This window comes from Nymphalis io, chromosome 20 (assembly GCF_905147045.1).
Source record: "Nymphalis io chromosome 20, ilAglIoxx1.1, whole genome shotgun sequence".
Taxonomy (NCBI): Eukaryota; Metazoa; Arthropoda; class Insecta; order Lepidoptera; family Nymphalidae; genus Nymphalis; species Nymphalis io.
In genome coordinates, this window is record NC_065907.1 from 7,339,562 (window position 1) to 7,362,612 (window position 23,051).

The following is a 23,051-nucleotide window of genomic DNA, read 5'->3' on the forward strand; positions in this document are numbered from 1 at the left end:
TTAACAAAATGTTCAAAAAAATTGGAGATGCCGGGGATCGAACCCGGGGCCTTTCACATGCAAAGCGAACGCTCTACCACTGAGCTACATCCCCGATATTAACTGTTCGTAAATATTAAATCTAATAAATAAAAATATACATTTCAGTAAAAAAGACATCAAAATTTTCAATTGTGATATAATTTTCAAATATTTGTGATGCTGTTTATCTCGGCAACATTGCGTAATATGATATATTAACGTTTAGACGACAAATGTGTGTGACAACAAGTACAGCTTTGTTGTTTTTACTATAATACGGTTTTTTTAATATGTATGTTCTGGAATGGAGACGATATATAGGTATAAAACCAGGCAAAACATTTTCAAACCCTATCCTCGTTAACATAAAATAAGCCAATCAGTGTTAACAATAATGTGCAATGAATTTGGATTCATCAACAATTGCACAAGCAATTATTGCTTCAAAGGAAGCAATAAGCCTCAAGAGTTTTCATGTGCGTAATTTGTGTTTTGTAGTTTAAAAATATTATTTCATTTTAAGCAAATAAACCTGTAGCGGTTAATGCTGCCGCAATCCACATTGGAGTAGCAAAGTAGAATAAGTATAAAAACTTTAACTGCCGTTTACCCGAATCTGTATTCAAATGTAAGTACCCGTAAGCAGCATGAAACAGTTCCGAATCGTAGCTTTAGATGCAACGATACCTCCGTATTCTGAGCTCTTAAGTGGGCTCCTAACATCCGACTGAATATTTTAGACACGCCCCCCGCTCGGTGACGCTGTCGTGAACATTTTCTCCAATAGCTACAATCAATTCGAAAAAAAAAGACGATTACGAGTGCCAAGTTAAGAGGAAAGGAGATCTCTATCAAGCTTTGGGATATTAAAGGCCGTTTTTCATATTATTGTATCGTTCTTCGCTCGCTTTAAAAGTAGAACATCGTATAGTAACTTCGTGTCAATAGAATTAGTGGTTTTTGTGTAAATTAAAAAAATATATACAATCCAACTAGCGCTTATTTAATTTAGATCCGGTATTAACTTTTTACTTAATATTACTCTTATATAACATGACTCGCAACTTTCTAATTATTTCATCATTGAAATGTTCGTAATTAGTACGTACGCTTTTTAAGAGAAACTATCGAATTTGAAATCCACATATTTCTAGTAATAAGTAATAACCAAATGGACGAGCTTATGTTACGTGGTTACATCTGCACATATATATTGGAAAGAAATATAGAGATCCATCGGTTCTAAGATGTCAAGGCCCTTGTGCATATAAATGAATGGTTATCAATCCAGCAACATGAAAAGAATATCCTTTGCGAAAATATGCGATATATTATTATTTATATATAGGTATATAGATGTCGCATGTATCTTTACCTACCTCATTCCGGTTTTTTTGTTTTACAAAAATTAACAATTAAACAATAATTTTAGACGCAAAATTGCGCATTCCAATGTTTACTATTATTATTTTGCAAATGGCGAATAGAAATGAATTGACCAATCAGAATCTCGACTTCCAACTTCACTCATAATATACCTAGGTTTATTATAACATAATGTCATTATAATGACCCCGTGACATTGCAATGTCACTAAAACCGGGCCGTTAAATTGGAAGAAATGAGGTCATTCACAATCTACCGTTTAATTATAATATCACTAGTGAAATAGTAATATCACGGCTTTGACAATATACCTGCGATATAGATGTAAAAAGAGCAAAGTCTTGGATGCAATCATCATTCTTTTAAATATATTTTAATATTGCGTTCTAATATTCCTAATACTATATTAAGATTCTAAAATATGGCTATTAATATTCACACAAGTGATTAAACACTTAAATGGGCAAAATATTACCGAGTGAACCATAAAAAAAAGTAGGAGACAAATAACTATTAGGTAGGTAGAGTAGATAGGGATGTAGAAATGAGAAAGAAAATCCTTTGATGAGGCTTCAGGGCTTCACTTTACTTCAGTAGTATAACTAATATATAATTGCATAGTAAAAATTGCAAAGTAATTTTTTGATGGTAGGACATATTTATAATAAGTATGTATGTATTTGCATGAGAAAATGCGAATATACATAATTTGTAAAGATATACTAATAAATGAAATAACTTACCATTACTTTGGAATAATAATGATAAAATATTTAGAAACTTTATCAATTAGATAAATCAATAATTAAAAAACATATTTTAATGATAATTAATACAAATGATGAGATTAAAGTCTGACTTTAATAAATATCTTAAGCATTATACAATTTTATTGTTAATTAAGAATATGCATCTACTACAACATCAACGTGATACTCAACATTTGTTATTTCCAATATACAATATAAATAATAAAACTTTTAAAGTTAATTTAGGTTTTAACAATAATTATGACTAGAAGTAAATACAATATAGCTGATCTGCATTTCAATGTGTAAATTTAAATATATTATTATTTTATTGCAATTTACTTCCACCATCGACTGACATACATGATCCGGTTATACTCTTGGCTAGGTCACTAGCTAAGAAAGCAATTAGAGCAGCCACTTCACTGGCTTCTACTATCTTTTTCATAGGCGTTCTGCCAACAACATTCTGAACTAATAATTCAATTTGATCATCAGTTAATCCTACATATTTTAGAATGTTAGTCTTCACAAAACTTGGATTTACAGAGTTTACACGAACACCATCTGGTGCTAATTCCAAGGCTACACATTTTGTGAAATGATCTAATGCAGCTTTTGAAATGTTATATGGTAAATAATTGGTGTAGGCCTTAGAAGAATTGATACTAGATACGTTAATAATGCTTCCCTTGGATGCAGAAAGATGTGGGACACACAACATCGTTAAATGGTAAACCGCTCGCATATTCGTAGACATGACTTTGTCATACATCTCCATATTGGTATCCTTGATTCCTCCTATGGCTAATACGCCAGCATTATTTATTAAAACATCAATTCTACCGTAGTGATCTATAGTCTCTTTAACGAGTTTTTCAACATCTAAATCTTCTGTCAAATCCGCCACAACGGTCAAAGGCTTTATTCCCTTAGCCTTCTCACAATACAAAGCAATCTTTTTCAAATTATTTTCATTTCTTCCGGTCAAGGCAAGTTTTGCAGACAATTTTGAAAAGTATATCGCTGTAGCCGCTCCGATCCCTGAACTTGCGCCAGTAATTAGTACAATTTTATTTGTGAAATCCATTTTTATTATGGATTAAAATATAAAGTATCTTTAGTTTCGATCCTATTAAGCTGGACTAATAAATATGTACCTACAAGAATAGATATTGTTTTAGATCTATTTATACAAACAGTACAAACTCAATTTTTGACATATGGTGTTGCCTGCTCCGAATTTCGATTTCTACTTAATACTTTTTATTAAGTATTAACGTTGAAAAACTATGAATAATGGTATTTTAGACAAATAATAGTTATGGTAAGCAATTCACGTATAGTTATAGGCAGTTGGAGGTCTGACGTTGTAACAAAGGTATTTTTGTATAGCTTCTAGAGTCTAGTTTAGTAGAAACACTGCAGAGGTAACTAAGTACATATATATTATTTATGCAAAATTATAAACTATGTATGTATCGGGTTATATAGCTTATAATAGGTCTTTGTCTTAAGTTTTTGTTTGCATACAAGACCAATTATTGGTTGATGTAACCGACTAAAAATGTCAAACTGCTGTGGAAAGGCCTTGTCTCCTGAGAAGTTTAATCTAATCAATTCAATCAAATTATTAAATCAAGTCAAATAATTATTTATTCAGGTAAGTTCATATAAATCGTCATGTTTCAGTATTGAATTAAATATAAAGCTAAGCCGGTTCGGAATGTAGACCAACATTCCGAACCGGCTTAGCTTTATATTTAAGTGAAGCCAAGTGAAGAATATGTTTTCCAAGAGGAAATAATAAGAAGCTTATTAGTTAGTCTTTTCACCCTTTTAATTACAGAGTGAATTAAATACAAAAATACAGTTAAATTTATGCTTATCCTGCTTAGAAATCAACAAATACGAACTCCACGATTTTCTTATTTCTATAATCTTGTTTTGAGTAATATATCTTATTTATCAAAGTTTTATTGATATGAGATTTAAATTAATATAAAAAGTTAAAAATAACTGTGGAATCTTATTATAGAAACGAATACTGTGTCCAAGGAAGAATTTACTGACTTTGTAAAGTCGAAAACTAGCTGTATAACTTAATCTTTACTTGTCGTATTTATAAATTGAGTTTCTTTTAAAATTATTTACATTACTCGTATTGTGAATATATTATATATAATATTGTAATGCCACTGTAAGTACATTCTTTATTAAAAATATAAATGTAATGTGTTCGTAATAATCGAGGATTCATTTATAAGCAAGTAGTATAAAGCCTCGTGGTGATTAAAAGTTGTTATTAAATTGGTGCGTTAGTCCAATGTGCCATCCAAAAATGACCATTTCGATAGTCGTAGTATTTCCACCAGCATCCCATTAAACTATAAAATGCTGTTATACTTTTTATATTGCTATTTAGTAGTTACATTACATTTCTATTAAATTTTTTAATCATTAAATATTTGGTGCTGATTACATATTCCATATATGTTTATACGAAACAAAGTACAGACTTGGGTAAAATGCAAGTTCTTGAAAAAGGACAAATTTATTATGAACCGTAATCAACATTAAACGAATGGTTTAAGTATGCATTGATTAGATGGTCATTTTATTGAAAGTACAGAACTATAAATGAGTTATTTATTCAATGTCAAGGTCAGATTTAATATATCAAATATTAGAAAATTATAATTCACTAATGAAAAACTTGTGCATTTTCTTCATAAATGTAATCCAAAAAAGAAACCACGGAGAGTCGAACCGAGATGAATGATTCTCATATGAAATATGATATAATATTATCTAACCTGAAAAATTTCACGTAGTTGGTATTCGTACATTTTATTTGGTTGTAGTGTATTCTCTCATTCGTTCAATTAATATGTGGCGTCACCCTGCTGTCTACGATCATTATTATTGCTCACATTATAGTAGACTTAAAAAAATAGCAACACTTTTACTTCACGCAGATGTGATCACGTGACATAAGCGATTTAGCGATATGTAAATATGCAATATTATGAAGGTATTTATGCCGTAAGAGAGCGCGTGACGTACAATTTAAATTTAAACAGGTTCCGATCGATAGATGAGATTCCAACAATTATATTTTCAATAGTTGACCTTTCATGCTAACATGTTCACTGTTTTTCATTTCAGAGAGTCCAAAAAGTGATTATTATTAGTATTATATTTATATCCTGAAGAAAAAAATCATGAAAATAGTATCAAATTAATTATTCAAATTGAACAATTGAAATAAAATGTTATTCATAGATAGAAATATCGACGGGTCAGTTATATCCTCCGGCCACCAAGGTTCGGAATGCAGCTCGCCAATTGCCGAACCATGGTTCGTATATCCTTAATTTGACATAAATTATGTTTCTAAAATATAAACAGTACGAACTAAGCACACTGGACGACTTTTCAATGTTTTGCTGCAATATTAAGGTTGTCTATAATGTCCACGAATTGACCTTCGACTCGGCGAGACCGGATGTTGATTTACTGAAATCGAAGTGATTTATAGGATAATCGTGACCATGTTTTATTAATATATTTAGTAAGCATAATGCTAAATGAACTATTTGTTTTCATGTTAGTACCTAGACGTTAGTGGTAGTACGTACTTATTATTTTGTGTAGACTAGTTATTTTTCGCTGTAATGCTCTCCTAGTGTATTCTACTCTGCTCGTAATTGAATTGCTGAATAACTTTTTATCATTAAGAATTAAGTTAAATATATCTAAAGCCTAGCCTAGATGATACAGTGGTTTGTACTCGTGAATTACCAGTAAATTTTCATTATTTATATTTATAATTATTATCTCGTGTTTGGCGATAAAGAAAAAACCCTACTTAGAAAAAGAAAAATACCTAAATCTACTCGCCTGTGTATAGTGACTGCGAAATTTAGCCACAATTCGCTCGTAATCTTTGCGTCCTATAATATAGCCCTTTAAACTTGCAACGGCTTCTTTCACAGTTAAACAATTTATCCCATTGTGAACCCTTTCTCACGTAACTAAAAACCGACATCGACCGGGGAGCGCCGTTAAGCGCGAACGCGAAGTCGCGAAACCTCGCTTTTGTTTCACAGCTTTCACAGGTTTTTGCGTTTCGAATGTAGAGCGGGCATAAAACAATTCAGCTGTTTTTTTATAATTTTCATTCAACAGGAAACAGATATCAATATTAACATTTCTTACTTTGGTTGACACCGAATCCAAAAATGACTTTTGGGTATTGTTTATATTTAAATAATAGTTCTGTATATTATCGTTATAAGCTTTCATCGGCGTAATAAAAATGTATTTCTCTTAATTTACACTACACAAGATTTTTGAACAACAGAATTTTAATTTGTTCAAAAGGGTGTTTAAGATATTGCGCGGTAAATGCTTTAACCCTTAAATGTGCTGCAATCGGGTAATGTATTTAAAACTTGGAGAAAGATGAATAATCTTTAAAGTCATATTTATTATTATAAAACCTTATTAGATGAAATCTCGTCAGATTCATAAAAAATACATATACTAAACATTTTTTTTTATCTACAGTCGTATGAGCAACAAATAAACAATTTGTAAAAGTAAATTTTAACTTTTGTCATCTTTAAGGATATTATACATGTAGATTAAAATTATTGACAATCTTATATCAATTATAAAAATAACATAATTTATATTTTACTTATTATTATTCTGTTAAACATATCTTATAAATCATTCGATATCCGTTTCTGGGGCAAGACATTCGTCTTAGATCACATTTACATATAAAACATTCCAATATATCAATTCGACCACGAATGCAATTTGTGAATGGGTCCCATAAATAACTATTTCCCGTTTGACACATGGCGACCCTTCGCTTAAGCAGGCAACACCGCTCTATGTTTTCTCGCGTTTATTTGACAGATGCGTTCCGAATTTGAAAACCGGAAGGATTTTTCAAACGGCCCAGCCGCGCAAATCAACTGTGAAATTCAATTGAGCGACTATAAATTTCCTCGCTTTGAAAAATGACCGTTTTTATCTTTTCTTTCTGTTGTGAGCGCCATATTTCTTATTGCTAGAATTTATTTGGGTTATTTTTCAAGCACCTTAGTGGTGATGTTTATGGGTCTATATTTTTAGTTGCTAATCATTATTAATATATACTTAAACTATATAATATTATGTAATTTTTATTATCGGTTACTGGTCATTAGTTTATGAAGCAACTTGAAAGCTGTTAACCTTCATTATAAGCAAATTATATTTCGATATATATACAATTCGATAACCTAACATTCTATTACTCGCCATTTTCGATCTAGTAACCGTAGATTCGCATATTAAAGATTCAGTAACAGCGCGAAGTACGGCGCCATTACCGCGATGGATGGTGCCGGTGCTGATGTATCGTCTCATCCTCGGATTGCACTTGGAATGGGCTATAACTGTCAATTTATATGTTTACTAGCTACAGGTTGTACAATTTACAGGAACTTATACGTAATACGGAGAACAATAACGCGAATTAATGCGTTGCTCCTGAGTGCGGAATTGCGGTGAGCTGGAATTGAGTTTAGATGCAGGCACATAAAAAAAGTTGGCAATAAATTGTACTTTTATCAAAATAATGCTGTGAACATTTATATTCTGTGTTATTTATTATCAGTATTAAATATTATCTAATAAAATGAAAAATGTATTGAATAATTCGAAATATCTTTTTATTGAATTATATTTTATTTTATACTTTAAATGTACTTTAAAACAATATGTATTTGCAATTATTTTTTTCAAAAATTGGAGATGCCGGGGATCGAACCCGGGGCCTTTCACATGCAAAGCGAACGCTCTACCACTGAGCTACATCCCCGATGAAAGGCTGATTGTAAAACTTTTACATAGTGAACTTACTTTACGTATTCTAGCAACGCATGCGCATGCTTGGCATTTCAAATAAGTTGCAAAAATGAACATTTTAAGATTAAGGATATGCAATCCTTAATCTTAAAATGTTCAATAAATCCTATATGCAATATATATATAATAATATACATAATAATATATATATATATATTATATTTTCGAATCCTTTTGTCTGATTTATGCTGCTTAAGCTTTTTTTAGCGCAAAAATATGTGACTGTATAGTTAGGAGATTTCTTGATCCATACAACAGCGTTGTTAAAAAAAAAAGAAAAACGCGCGCTAATTGTAAAACCGCTATTTTTTTGGTGGACAGAAAGATAAAGTAATTATTAATTATTGGCGCGACTTGTGATTTGTTGAATGTGTTTAAATGTGTTATTTGGTTTTTTAAATTTATTTGTTAATTTTACTAATTGAGTGAGTTAGGTATTTACATCAATTTATATAATTTGGTGTTCTATTATTAAAAAGATTAATTTGAGGTTTTAAATCAGTTTCACTTCTGGATGTTAAATGTATGTTATTCGACCTCTTGTCTGACCGATTTTAGGGTTGACTTTATTCTACCGCCAAACAGTAAGTAACTTTGTATTGCAATGTTGCGATTTGAAGGGTGAGTGACAGTGTATTTACAGGTATATAATAATTAAGATCCCATAGTTGGGGGTGCATTGACGGTGTAACAACTGGCTTATGATTTTTACACGGCTAGTTTAATTGTGCAAAGGTGCAGCTGGCTTAATATAGTAGTCATTCAACTTTCTAAAATAAATTAAGAAAAAAAAGTTGCAATTTTGATTTGACTACGTATTTTTTTATCCAATTTAATTTAAATTATAGTAACTATTATAAATTAGATATGTAAATACTACGATCAAATAATACAAATTGGGCGTCTTACATAAATTCTAAATTCAAGTGCAGTCCTAATTAAAACTGAGTGCCCAAATTTTTCTCAATTTCCCCGCGATCCAATAAAGAAATGCAAATGAGGTGCGACCAAGAATTATTGCGTTAGAAACTAGGGGTGACTATATTTTCTAATGTTATATCGATGAGCAGTGAAAGCGGTATTAAGTAGATAATTGTGTGATTTTTAAATCGAAACAATTCTTATTGTAAATTATTTACATGTCTCTGATCAATTTGGTATATAAATCTAAGTTTAACGTTGTTCGATCCACTTGTTACAAATATTAACAAAATCGCGATTTTCAATTAAGTCAGTGTTATCTAAATGGCAATAAAATAACACTTAGTGTGTGTGTGTAAACAATAGCACCTTCGAACTTTTTTTATTTTGTATGTTTCGATAAAGTCGCATCACTAGGCTCAGCTATCGTCCTCGTGTTGATTGTAAAAAAGTTTTTATTGCTAATTCCCGCGTTACAGGGTGCAGCCCGGCCATTCTGCCGTGCTTGTCAATCTGCTGTAAATGAACTTCGGAATGACTTCGACATTTGTTTTACTGTCAATTGCTCGTTTATGTTTTGCGGTTAGTTCTGTTCATTTCGTATTTTCCTTCTTATTTTTTTTATTTTTTATTTTAATTATAATTTCATAAATATGAAATGAGTATATACTTTTATAATTAATGTTTTTGTTTGTGAAATTATTTGTTCAGAAATTCATTTATTTATATAGAATAAATAAATTTGACGTCTGTTGTACGTAATGCAATTAAATACTTATTTAAGCTTAATGTTTAGTAATTTGATGCCGTAAACGCTAATGCAATAATTGCAGATGTAATAAAAACACCTACCGCAAAAAATGGAGATGCCGGGGATCGAACCCGGGGCCTTTCACATGCAAAGCGAACGCTCTACCACTGAGCTACATCCCCGTGTATTCGTAATATCTAAATACAGCACACAAAATAAAGAAGATTCTTTTATTTGAAAAACTAACATTATTATGATCATTGAAATTAATCAAATAAAATAAATACCCGTTGTGCAAACACACAAATGAAGATATTATTATAAAGTAAATGAATATACACTTGAATAAATAAGCATTCAATTGAGACTTGTTAAGCATTACGTAACCTTATATTTATCGATATTTCTGTAATGAAAACACAAAACTCAAAGATTAAACGAAACGAACGATGACTGATTTGAGGATATTATAATAATAAAAGAAAAAAAAAATGTTTTCGATGAAGAGTATGTTTCTAAATTCTTGTTAATAACTATTTTAATCCCAAATAGTAGTATTGTTAGTACTACTTGGAAGGTTGTGGAGTTCAAGTAGTTTCATTTCTCTATAAAACTTTTAACCAGTTAAAACTGGATTGCAGTAGCTTGTAGACTTAGAAGAAATGAGAACTTAAAATAAAAATAATCACTTTATTCAAGTAGGTTTTAATATTTGTAGCATTTTTGTGTAGCCATTTTACAAGATAAATATAAAGCTACCACTTACCACCAGCTTAGAATGGAGATTATAGTAGACACTTAGTGGATTTTCCATCAATCACGTACAACATTACTTATAAACGTTAGTTTGTTTTGTAAAATACTGATTTATCTCTTTCTCTCGTTACTGATTTTACATTCGAAAGAAGAAGACACAGCATTGTTTTACACGCTAAATTATATTCATAAGTAAATCCGATAAATACTTGTAACAATGACATACAATTAAATAATATAATATGTTTACAGCAAAAAAAATAATCAAAGAATACTTATACGATTCTTTATTATCAATTCATATCATAATATGGCTTGTTTATGACTTTATATATGTATATAAGATAATTTCCACATAGAGCTATGGGGTCTTTATTATGTGTGAATTAAATATCAACGTTTTATAATCAAATAGTAAGTAAAGCATTAAATCATAGAATTGTCAAGGGGAGTGCGTTGTGGATGGTTGATGACATTCCTCGTCGCCCATAAAAATATTTCCACGATCCGAATAAAGGATTTAACCCTATTAAATGAATTGACGGTATTATTTAGAAATTATGGTCTATATTTAAATACAAATCCGCTTTTATTGATAAGAATATATGAATTAAGAGGGTTTCGGAAACTGTAATGTTTATTTCAAAACATTTAAATTGAAATGAATAATAATTATGAAATAAATTCAAATGTAAAAACCTTTTTGTTTAAATAACGAATCTTATATTATGAGGTAGGATATAAATTAATAAATAATATATTCTAAACAGGGAGTTTATGTAATATACATATGACTATATTAATGAAGTGAGCGAAAATTATATCTACAAAATAAATAAAGCTTTATTCAATTTTAGCTTTTAATGAAACGAGTCAAGATCAGCTCGTTGATAAAATACGTGGATGTTATCGGAAAATTGCGGGCTCGAATCCGGGAAATCATCATCGAGATGCTTAAAATCATCTCTTGTTCGGCGGTGAAGGAAAATTTTGTAAGGAAATTTTATCACATATGTACCAATCCGTATTGGTGAAAAAAGCTCCAATACTTCTCCACAAAGGTCCTAAGCCCAGTAGAGGAACATTCATAGGCTGATACTTTGCTTTTTTTAAATGCAAGTTAAATATTAATATAGTATTATTTTTATTATTATAATTTTCTATAAATATATAATAATGAGTTATACGTATCATATAAAAAGTTATTCGTGAGCAAAATTAATCTCAGCTTCAGTACTCGAAGGCTGCAACGGTATTGACTTGAAAAGTAACCTACGTATGTATATCTTCGTCTATCTATTTCTGTAATACGCAGGGGGCACGTAGCCGGCACGTGACCGGCATCTTCCGGTTCCTGTCACAGATACACCAAAAACGAAAAACAAGATGGAAATACGGAAAATTATTTCGGAAATAAAATTTCTTCTCTGGTAACACCTGGTTAGAATGCAAAATATTTTAGTGAAATGATTTATAGACTTGCATAAGGAATTAATAATTTTATGGAAAATATTTAGAATTATTCTATGTAATATAATTTTACATCTTCTTATTAAACTCTACGTAACTTATTTTATTTTTTCACGTGTGCGTGTGATACCACACGTGAAAGAAGTAAAAGGAAAAGAGGCCTTTGTGCAGCTGTATGACTTTTACGAGTTGTTGCTTTATCGAGCAGGGACCTCAACTCTTATATATAGCAAATGGATAGCTGTTCAACATACTATTTTTTGACGGATATTTTGACACATGCAGGTTTCCTGACAATGTTTTGCTTTAAATGCGAAAGTGAGTTTGTTAGTTCGTTTGTTTATTTGTTACGGTTTTACCTTCAACTTCTCAAACAATCATCATGAAATCTTCTATAGACGTAAGGGGTAGAGAAAAGGTAGTAGGATATAGGTTACGAAATGGCTCCAAATGTGGGGGAAAACGCGGGCGGAAACTAGTTAAATATATACTGAAAAATGACGATTTAAAGGCGATCGGTAGATAATATTTGAATAAAGTATGTTTTGATTTTATTTTCGCATATTCTATACTGTAAGTTATGTATACAGTAATGTAAGCTGTATAATAATAGTAAGTTTAAGTTGAATGATTTGCACAGTAAAAAAAATTAAATGTGTACTCGTAGAGGCTTTATTTAAGTATATAATATATATATCTTAATCATACTATAAGAAACAAATAATTGTTTGATATAAAATACGAATTACATATATTGTTATTATATTCACGCAAAAGTATAGAATTTTTGCATATTTTTAAAACCAGTCCGTAAATTCTGTAAAATCTACGTACACGCGTAGTAATTCTCCGGGCACCCACGTACAGCGTACGTGATGAGAATCCGCCCTCCTAGTATTATGACGGTAGGGGGTGATTAGGAAAAAGATCAGCTTGCGTGTTGCGGGCGTCATTGGAAGGTGATAACTGAATATTGTTTTAAATTTAATTTAGTGCGAAGACGAAATTGTTTGTTTGTAAGCTGTTTAAACTTACGTTCATTAGTGCGATTTGTTTTTATAAAAATGGAAATGTCGGAGATTGAACCCGGGGCTTTTCACATGCAAAGCGAACGCTCTACCACTGAGCTACATCCCCGATGACAAAATAAATCGTCGTTTGAACAAGTATTTGTATATGACTATCGTAACTTACTGCTATTATTAAAAGAAAAATAAAAAAAATAATAAATGTCTCACTGCTGTTGACTTAATTATTTAAGTTATACTTCTTTCGCTCAATGTCTTGTCGGGGATGTAGCTCAGTGGTAGAGCGTTCGCTTTGCATGTGAAAGGCCCCGGGTTCGATCCCCGGCATCTCCAATTTTTGATGTAAAATCGCAATAATGAAATTTACGTCAAAATTAAAGATGAAAACGACAATTTATTGTTTGTTTGTTAGTTCAGATTTTATAAAGGACAAATCGTATTCGTTATATTAATATATTTTGATAATTACTTAAATGTTTTTTAGTTTATGATTTATACAAATTAATTTATTTCTATACAATTGAAGTGTCGTCTATACAAATGAATAATAATCAATAAATACCTATATTTATTTTTTATATATTTTTATTGAGCTTCAGAGTTGTAAATTTAGCGAGAAACCATAAATGTATAAGTTGTGTTAATAGAAGTTTATAAGGATGGGAGAAATCGATTGGTGGCGTATGGTGTATGGAATAGATCCTTATGCCAGTGTTCGCTGACGACATAATGACGTCGTATCGAAAAATTTATGCAAAAGTGACGATATACAGGGTTATTTTCTAATATAAAAAGGTAGCCAGATTACCAATTAGACCACCTGATGGTAAATGGTCACCAATGCCCATAGACATCGGCATTATTAGCAATATTAACCATTCCTTACATCGCCAATGCGCCATCAACCTGCAGTACTAAGATGTTATGTCCCTTGTGCCTGTAGTTACACGGGCTTATCACCCTTCAAACAGGAAGACAACTAAATATTGCTGTTTGGCGGTAGAATATCTAATAAGTGGGTGGTTTTTAGCCCTATCACCCAGTAAGTTTTAAATATATTCTTGTAAAACATTAAACAATTTCTTCAGGGAAGGAATAGAGTCTACATATGCGTATACTCTATTCCTTCCCTAAACCTGACACTATCGATAACTCAGACAGAAAAGCCAATAACTTTTACCGTCCCAAACCGAAATTCGATCACGGGACCTCAAGACTTGCAGTTCTATATACCAACCACTAGACTGTTACGGAGTTGAATTTCAATTAATGCGTCTATAAATAAATGTTTTGTAGGCTTGACTCATGCTTATTATTCTTAAAGAATCGCCTTAGTGGATAAAACAAAATTCATACAAATAAAGTAAGAACTTCGAGGCAATTTTAATCCACTAAACAATCTGTCACATTCTTCTTTATCTCATTAGATTCAGACGAAATTACCAAACAATAACAGAATAAGAAGCGTTCATCTTAGCTCAGATGGTTTTTTACGAAGGGCACTGACCGGTTCCGCTGTTATATTAAAAAAGTGTCACAATAAGTGCTAAAAGATTACTACTGTGACATGTGCTTGGACACCAGTGTGAGGTCTCGAAATAAGCGTTTTAATAGTTGTATTATATTATTTAATTAAAAAATAATTTCCGTCCGCACGTGAGTGGATGTTAGGTACCGTATATATTTTTAAAATCCTAATAACTTGCATGAAAAGATTCATGAAGGTCAATTGTGCAGTTAAGCTTGAAAGCGTAACGCGAACGGGAACTAGTATATAAAGTTCTGCTGTGTGTAGGATGTTTGTTTTGCAAAACAGTTTATTACTTAGCTGATAATATCATAGATTTGCCTTCTTATATTGGATATTTATGCGGTTGATTTGTATGTAAATGTGTGTGTGTCCAGTGTACCTACCCAAAATACATGAATGTAAAAGACTTACGTTAAAACTTGACTCCATGTGTGCGGTTTCCAAGCGATAATAATATGGAGTATGAAATATTTTTTTTTTTTTTTTTTTTTATATATCGCCGGGAGGGCAAATGACTCTACTCCACCTGATGGTAAGTGGTAGTAGAGTCCAAACGCGACGACGGCCAGTACAGACGGGAAAAACGTTCTGCACTAGCCGCCTTCGCCTTGCCGGCCCGCAAGATGCCTCTTCACGCCTCGTTTGAAGGAACCCGGGTTGTAAGAGGAGAGGAATACGTGAGCTGGTAAGGAATTCCATTTTTTGGAAGTGCGACAAAGAAAGGAGTTGCCAAATTTCTTTGTTCGCGATGGAATTGATGTCACAGTTAGGCGGTGACATCGAGAACCAGCTCGCGTGGACTTAAGAAGGAAGGGGGAAGCAGGAATTAGAGAGAATAATTCCTCAGAGCACTCGCCGTGATACAGTCGATAGAAAGCGCTTAGTGCTGCTATCTCACGACGCAATTGTAAAGGTTCAAGGGTGTTTGTGACCTTTACGTCGCCAATAATGCGTACGGCACGTCGCTGCAACCGGTCCAAGGCCTCAAGTAGGTACTTAGCCATCCCAAAGGTGCGAGCAATATTCCACGCAAGACCGTACCTGTGTTTTGTACAGCAGGCACAGTTGTTGTGGCGTGAAAAAGCGCCGCACCTTGTTCAGAACTCCGAGTTTCCGTGAAGCTGTTTTTATAACAGCCTCGATGTAATCCCTTGGACTAAGGTCGCAGCGAACGTCAATCCCCAGCATGGCGATTTTGCTTTGCATCACCAGCGGAGTACCACAGAGGGAGGGAAGAGGGGAAAATGTTGACTTTTTCGCCGTGAGAGCGCATACCTGTGTTTTCTTGGCATTAAACTCAACAAGATTATCAGAGCCCCATTTGGCGATGAGATCTAACGTCCTATCGAGTTCAATGACAAGATTCTCCCGCCTCTCCTCAGTTTCCGCCCGCCCAACCACTGCGCGTCCGTGGTATCCACCATGCACTGTACTATCATCTGCATAGCAATGTATGTTCCCAAGGGAGAGCATATCATTGATATGCAAAAGAAAGAGTGTGGGAGATAGCACAGATCCCTGGGGGACCCCAGCATTCACTACATAGAATTGTGAAGCGCAACCATCTACTAAAACACGAAGGCTACGCTTGTGTAGGAAGCTGGCAATCCAGGTGCATAGCTGAGCAGGCAGACCATATGCCGGTAGCTTGGAGAGAAGACTTCTGTGCCAGACCCTGTCGAAAGCCTTGGAGATATCGAGGCTGACAGCCAACGATTATCCATGCTTGTCGATAGCTTCACCCCAAAGGTGTGTTACGTACGCTAGAAGATCACCTGTGGACCGTTTTGGTCGAAACCCGTACTGACGATCATTAATTAAATATTCAATTAAATAATATTATTAATAATTCGCAATTACATTGATTATCTGAGGTAAAGTGAACCAGCCAGAACCAGAACCGGAAAGAAGCTTTCACCAGTGGAGACAAAATAAAACGAGGATTAATATAAATATTATTTTAGTCGTATAATATTTACTTATTGACATATATTATGATTTATGATATTTGTATATATTTAGGACTTTAATGTAACTGATTCTAATAGTTATTAATAAATATTTAAACACAACAATGATACGAAAGAGATTGCTGTAAAGTTGTTTAATGAAATAAAAATACGATATAACAAAGTTCGTTTCGTAGCCCCAAGTAATGGCTATCGGGAGAGCAGTAATGGTGCATTAGCTCTGCTGACGTCGTAAATCATAAGTAATCCGGGGGACATTGTGGAGATCACACAAATTGTTTGATTACGTCTTAATAAAAATAACTGGAAATGAAATGTTGATTGAATCTTATGTGAACGATGAAATCCAATTTTAATTGCAAGTTCTGACATATAATTCCTTGTTCATCAAAAAACCGGAGTCAGCCTCATTAAGTGACGTAAAGAAAGACACCTTCAGAATGGCAATATGAGGCAGAGACTGGGGAGCGATAGAAGCGCTTGTTGGAGCCGGGAGAAACCGAATTTGTACAGTAAAGTCACCCGAGTATCTTCAAACAGTATTATTGCATTAAGTAAGCAGACTGTTAAGTAGTCACCAACCATAGACATTAGCATTCTAAGACGTATTAGCTATCCCATACATTTCAAATCAAATAAAAAAAAAGAAAAACAATATATTTTAAAATATTAAAAATATATAACACACATACGCTTAAGCAGAAAGTACCCAATTTTCAACCCCAAAATAACAAATAATTTTAAGTACAAAATTATTTCTACACTTGTATATCTATATTGTATTTTTTTTTTTGTTGGAGAGATTTTTATTAGCGTACGAAATGTAAAACCAATAAATAATACAAGACGAAATTCAAAAAAGTGTTTTGTAACTTAATTGTAAAACCATTTTGGAGAAACTCAATATATTTTAAGCAAACGAGTATATTTCTCGAATCACCTTTAGAACGAGAACGAAGAAAAATTCACATATAATTTAACAGCGTACATTAATGAAATAAATCGTCTTAGTCATCGTGCCCTAATTGCCAATTTAAAAAAAAAACCGGTCGCATCCACTCGATTTTCGTGAACCATCAAAAATCCGCGATCCACAGAAAAATCTCGATGCAATAAGAAATCTTTCGAATTGGCATTTTCGTCAATGCGAATTTAATACGTTTCTGCTTACTTCTCCATCATCACGTTGTTTTTGTCTTTATGTTATAGTTTGTTGCCTAAATGCATATTAACAAAACATTTGAAACTAAGTCCTATATATTTGTACTTAGAATTGATTTTCTGTTGCACTTTTGAAAATGCACTGATTTTTATATAAAATGCATTATCCACTCTAAGAACATAACTAAATAAGGGTGATATTCGTATGAATTTCAAAGACTGTAGACAGTTTCTTACTTGTAGTTCCGACTCACTTATTTTGTCCATACTAAGACAATGTATGCGATGAATTCGTGAATCTACGTAAAAACACACACGGGATTTTGTAGGGCTGAGTATTGCCAAAGTATTTTCTGAGTATCCCCAATAGTATTTTCTGACCAAATATGAGTAATCGTTTCAAAAACTTGAAATGGAAAATAAATATTATTTATTATACATTATAAAAAGGCGTGTTCATCTTTTGTGTATAATTAAAATAAATAAATTAAAACATTAAAGATGTAACTTTAGAAGTAATAATATAATAATGATAATAAATATTTATTTACAGATAAATATCCATAGTGTTAGTTACAAGCTTAAAAACTATGTTAGTAGATATATTAACAATTATTTAGCATACATAAGGGGTCTAAAACAACGAGTTGATACATGAAGTTCCCCCAAGTTCTCAAGTAATGGACAGTCTCAATACATTGCATATTCAATCCCTTGGGCTGTTGTCCTACCTACTTCTAATACAGACTTTATATAGAATTGGAGGGGAATGCAGGCATCTTATAAATTTTATGAATACGGATGTTGCTATATAAAAAAAAAATGGAATATATTTTTCAAATGTTAAGACACGATTTGTTTTTAATGTACCATCGTCAACCCTGCAAGGTTTCACATCGGTTTCACGGTGTGACTGAGATGTAGGTATGTAGATCGTAACCTATTGTTCTGTCAAATTGACGCCTCATGAATCATCCCGCACTTAGTTTCGGGATCTCGATTTTCGCGCAGATGCAGCGTCAGTCGGCCGGAGACGTTTTCATTATTGGAAAATTAAATAAATTGGACAGGTTTTCATTACCAATCGTTAATCGTTTTTTATACTAGCAATGTTAATTGGCTTTACGCAAATCAAAGCATTTTTTAAATTCAAAATGGAGGTAGGAAAAATGTCAATACTAATATAGTTGGTTTTATTCGAAAAATGTTCACAAAACGTTCTCAATAAAACTTGTTTGCTATATTAATACATTTTAGACATAAAAAACTGGAGATGCCGGGGATCGAACCCGGGGCCTTTCACATGCAAAGCGAACGCTCTACCACTGAGCTACATCCCCGACGTAACTTATACGAAATGAGTGTAATTTTATTACAATAATTTGTTTATCATACTTAAGTATACAAATACGTTTAAGAAAAGAAAAATTGTTTGTTCAGCCGATACATCCTAATTATATCATAGAAATAGAAAATAGATAGAAATTCATCAGCTGCTCTACCTTAAAACAGCAACAATTTATATTACTGTGTTCTGTTTCAATGTGGTAGTGAGCCTGCAATTAACCCTTATCTACGCACAGGGTCGTTTACACCCCCGTGAAAAAAAAAATCAGAATTGGAAAACCATAAACTACTATTTTAAACCAAGTTTTAAGTCTTTAATAAAGATGTGAAAATAATTAAAATCGGTGTAAAGTTTTAAGCGTGTATCTGTACATCTGTACATGCACACACATGTACATGTACACAGACACAAGAGAAATAACATCGAGTTTATATGGTTGGCTGCGCATTGATAGCGGTATAGTCTAAAAATATAACAATGTAATATATAAAAAACGAATATTAATTAATATATAAAGGAATAAAGTATTTATAAATAATATATATACATTTTTTTTTATAAGAGGCTGGCTAGAAGAAAATTAAGTTAAGCCTTTGTATAAAATAATAAATGTAAATTAAAGTATTTGGGAGTTTAAAAATTTAGAATAAAAATACAACAAAAAAATATTCAAACAAAACCAATTGTTTCATAATGTTTTACACAAATTTCAATTTTAAAATAAAATTAGTATAAAGTAGTAATTAATAAAAACAGTATATTACGTTATTTAACGGATTCCCTCAATAACTCCTTATTACTCTAAGCTGGAAAAAATTGAAATGAACCCATACGACCTAAATATTTTAAATAATAAAGAATGTGTTAGTAAGATTTTCACAAATGTATTCCTTAAATATTTAATTAACATATATTTTGTATATTTGCAAACGATTCACAGTAATTAAGTAAGGTTAAAATTTACTATGAAACCTTTAAGTAAATATGAATGTCATTTGTTAATTATAGTTAAAAATAGATGACAATAATTATAAAAAATCAAATTAAATTAATTTATAAATAAGTTTTTTTCGTCAAGTCGTTGAAAAAACGCGTTAACGCTTTTTCCCTACAAGACACTTCTTGTACCCACCCACTGGTGGGTATGTGGGGCTCACCGGGTCTGAAGGCGTCGGAATACCCACTAAAAAACCAGCGGTATCCTCTCCGTCTGTTCGGGGTCAACGGTCGGCCCGCCTCGGGCCCAACGCAGGCCTCCATTTCTAGTTTTCTAGGGTGGTTCCGGATACAGGGAACCCTCCGAAAAATCTCCGCCGATTATCACCGCCAGGAAATGCCTCTGAGCCCCCACGCAGCACATACCGTCAAGGTGTAGTGCGTCCAGTGGCGCACCATACTCGTGGCAGGAGGGTGATACCTCTTGCCTCGCTATCCCGTGCATATACTTACCGCAACAGCCATGTCCGGTAAGTACCCGCGTCAGCCTATAAGTAAGTGTGCCGCTTCTCCTTGCTACTCAATGATTCAAGTGGGGGTGACCTCCACTGTCGCCAGGCCTGCTGATGGGGACCTCAGGTCCTTCTCCCATCTGCGAATCAGCGCTTGTTGGGCTAGAGACCCGATTCGCCCCACCACCGCGGATCCTGGACTGTTACCGCTCGCCCTGGCTTCCACCCGAAACCGGTACACTTCTGTGAGCACCTCCGCCTGGAGGTCTCAGGGTGGATCGCTCGCGAGAGGTATCGCCGCCGTCGACGACACTTAAAAATAAATATTTGCATTCTGCATTCTTGTCGTCAATTGGCTATACAATTATTTTGTAATTGTACTAATTTGTATTTGTCATTCTTTCTTTAAAATTTGTTCAAACAATTGTTGTAATTAACAAAAAAACATCTAAAACGAAACGTGGGTTGACGTAATATAAGTCCTAGTTATGGTTTTTTAGTGTTTTATGTTATAATATAAATTGTAAAATATATATAAGAGGTCCCTTGAGCTCCAAGTTTATATTAGAAATGGCATCGAAAATATTTACCACTTGAATAACAAGAGCAATACATCTCTTAAATAATACAGTAAATATAATTTTGAAAGTATATTAGTTAAACATGATTTATATCTAACTCTTCTATAAAATACCAAAATCAAGGTATTCTTCATTCAAGCAGATCCACGAAAAGCACTTTTGAGCATCATATTATACAATTGAATTAAATGTAAATGTTTCGTCTAATCGGTTACTATGTATTTTATAAAAAGAATTAAACACTATCGTCCATCAGGTTTGGTACTTCTAATGTACTTCGAGTTCCGCAGTGAATTCGTTGACAAATGTTGACAACTGACTTATAGTGATATACTATTTTGATGCGTGTATTCTTGAAATGTTATGATTATTACGATCAATGTCGCATATCACTTTCTGACTTTTCACGACCGTTTTCTGCGGCGAGTTTCGTGTTCGTTCTTACAGAAATAGCCTAACAATGAAAAGGCTACGGAGATAAGTATAAAAATACCTTATCCTTACGCAATAATAAGTATAATTTCACACCGGGCGTGATTTAGATTCAATAAGTCACATTGTAATTTAAAATAGCAGCAATTGAAAATATTTAATATAATATAATTAGTTGTTTTTTAAAACATATATATTATCGTTTATTGAAATAGTTCTTGATTTAAAAATCTCAACAAAAATTTTATAAGAAATTCAAACGACCAGCCGACCAGTCTTCATGTTTAACGATTACAAATTCACGAAGTTTTTTTTGACCATAGAATTTTATATAGAGTTTTATATTATACATTCTATCGTACATAATAAAGCATAATACATAATTTCATGTCCACAGGAAGCTACACAACATTTTATAGTGTTAGTTTACAACGAAACGATATCAAAGAATGTATAACCACGTGTAAAACAGCCCTAAGAGTCATTATCGGCGGACTCGAAGTAATTATAATAAATCCATGGCAGTAAGGGAGCGTTTTTGCTTTTCGGTTTATCATTGTCTGCTCATATACGGTGGATAGGCTTGACCGGTCTTTCACGAGCATTAAATTCAACATCGATTTGTTGGCTTAATCGACGATCAGTGTAAAAATGGTGTGCTAATTAATATCCAAATTTAGGGCGTCTAATTTTGTATCCTTTTATGCATGGATGCTAATGAGGTTTTGGAAACGATATACTTTAGTAATTACTGTTTTAAATACGAATTAGAATATCATTCGTGGTACCGTTTAATTATAATGCACCAGGGACGTTCGTACATGACATAATGTAAGTAAAAAGTAACAAAAAATTCCGGCAAATTAATATAATATTTCAATACTTTAGCTCGATATTTAAAAAGAGAATTATAATTGAAATTGATCCGATGTTTATGTATTGCTTAAGTAAAAACTATGTCGACTTGATATTGATATTTACAAAAAAAATTAAATTAAAAAATTATAAAAACGTTATCTTACGTATTTTAAGTAATATTAATAGCCAGTTATTATTAAATAAGATCAAAGAAACTTTTAAAAATAGTTAAGTGCGAATAAAATTAAAGTATTTAGGATTCTGCATAGTTTACTTACGTATTTTTTTATAGTATAGGTAGTCGGTCTAGCATATGGGCCACCATATTGGCATTGTAAGAAATGTTAAGCATCGCTACATCACTCACATACTAAGATGTTATGTCCCTTGCGCCAGTAATTACACTGGCTCACTCACCCTTCAAAGCGAAACACAGCAATACCAAGTACTGCTATTTTGCGGTAGAATACCTGATGAGTGAGTGGTACTTACCCGACGAGCTCGCACAAAGCCCTATCATCAGTAAACATTATTTATAGTTACATACATACGCTCATATATATTTATGGTTAAAATATTTAGTTAATATAAAATTAATTTCTATAAATAATTTAGTTAGAACTGGTTTTGACCATCTACTAAAATACGCTGTCTACGATTTATTTGTGATCGACAAAATTTCATAGTCAAAGACAAAATCTTTATTTAATAA

General features: G+C 32.5%; 1 protein-coding gene and 6 non-coding genes across 7 annotated transcripts; 1 reads left to right on the plus strand and 6 right to left on the minus strand.

The window, feature by feature from the left end:
- Positions 1–22: 22 nt before the first annotated feature.
- On the minus strand, positions 23–94 carry Trnaa-ugc (transfer RNA alanine (anticodon UGC)). The gene has a single exon. It is a non-coding gene; the product is annotated as a tRNA-Ala (tRNA).
- A 2,155-nt stretch (positions 95–2,249) lies between these two features.
- Positions 2,250–3,353, minus strand: LOC126776404 (uncharacterized oxidoreductase TM_0325-like). The gene has a single exon (XM_050498901.1). The coding sequence runs from the start codon at positions 3,244–3,246 to the stop codon at positions 2,485–2,487; it is 762 nt and encodes a 253-aa protein (XP_050354858.1). The 5' UTR covers positions 3,247–3,353; the 3' UTR covers positions 2,250–2,484.
- A 4,612-nt stretch (positions 3,354–7,965) lies between these two features.
- On the minus strand, positions 7,966–8,037 carry Trnaa-ugc (transfer RNA alanine (anticodon UGC)). Its single transcript has one exon. It is a non-coding gene; the product is annotated as a tRNA-Ala (tRNA).
- Positions 8,038–9,866: 1,829 nt separating this feature from the next.
- On the minus strand, positions 9,867–9,938 carry Trnaa-ugc (transfer RNA alanine (anticodon UGC)). The gene has a single exon. It is a non-coding gene; the product is annotated as a tRNA-Ala (tRNA).
- Positions 9,939–13,047: 3,109 nt separating this feature from the next.
- On the minus strand, positions 13,048–13,119 carry Trnaa-ugc (transfer RNA alanine (anticodon UGC)). Its single transcript has one exon. It is a non-coding gene; the product is annotated as a tRNA-Ala (tRNA).
- Positions 13,120–13,271: 152 nt separating this feature from the next.
- Positions 13,272–13,343, plus strand: Trnaa-ugc (transfer RNA alanine (anticodon UGC)). The gene has a single exon. It is a non-coding gene; the product is annotated as a tRNA-Ala (tRNA).
- Positions 13,344–18,940: 5,597 nt separating this feature from the next.
- On the minus strand, positions 18,941–19,012 carry Trnaa-ugc (transfer RNA alanine (anticodon UGC)). Its single transcript has one exon. It is a non-coding gene; the product is annotated as a tRNA-Ala (tRNA).
- Between the last annotated feature and the right edge of the window lie 4,039 nt (positions 19,013–23,051).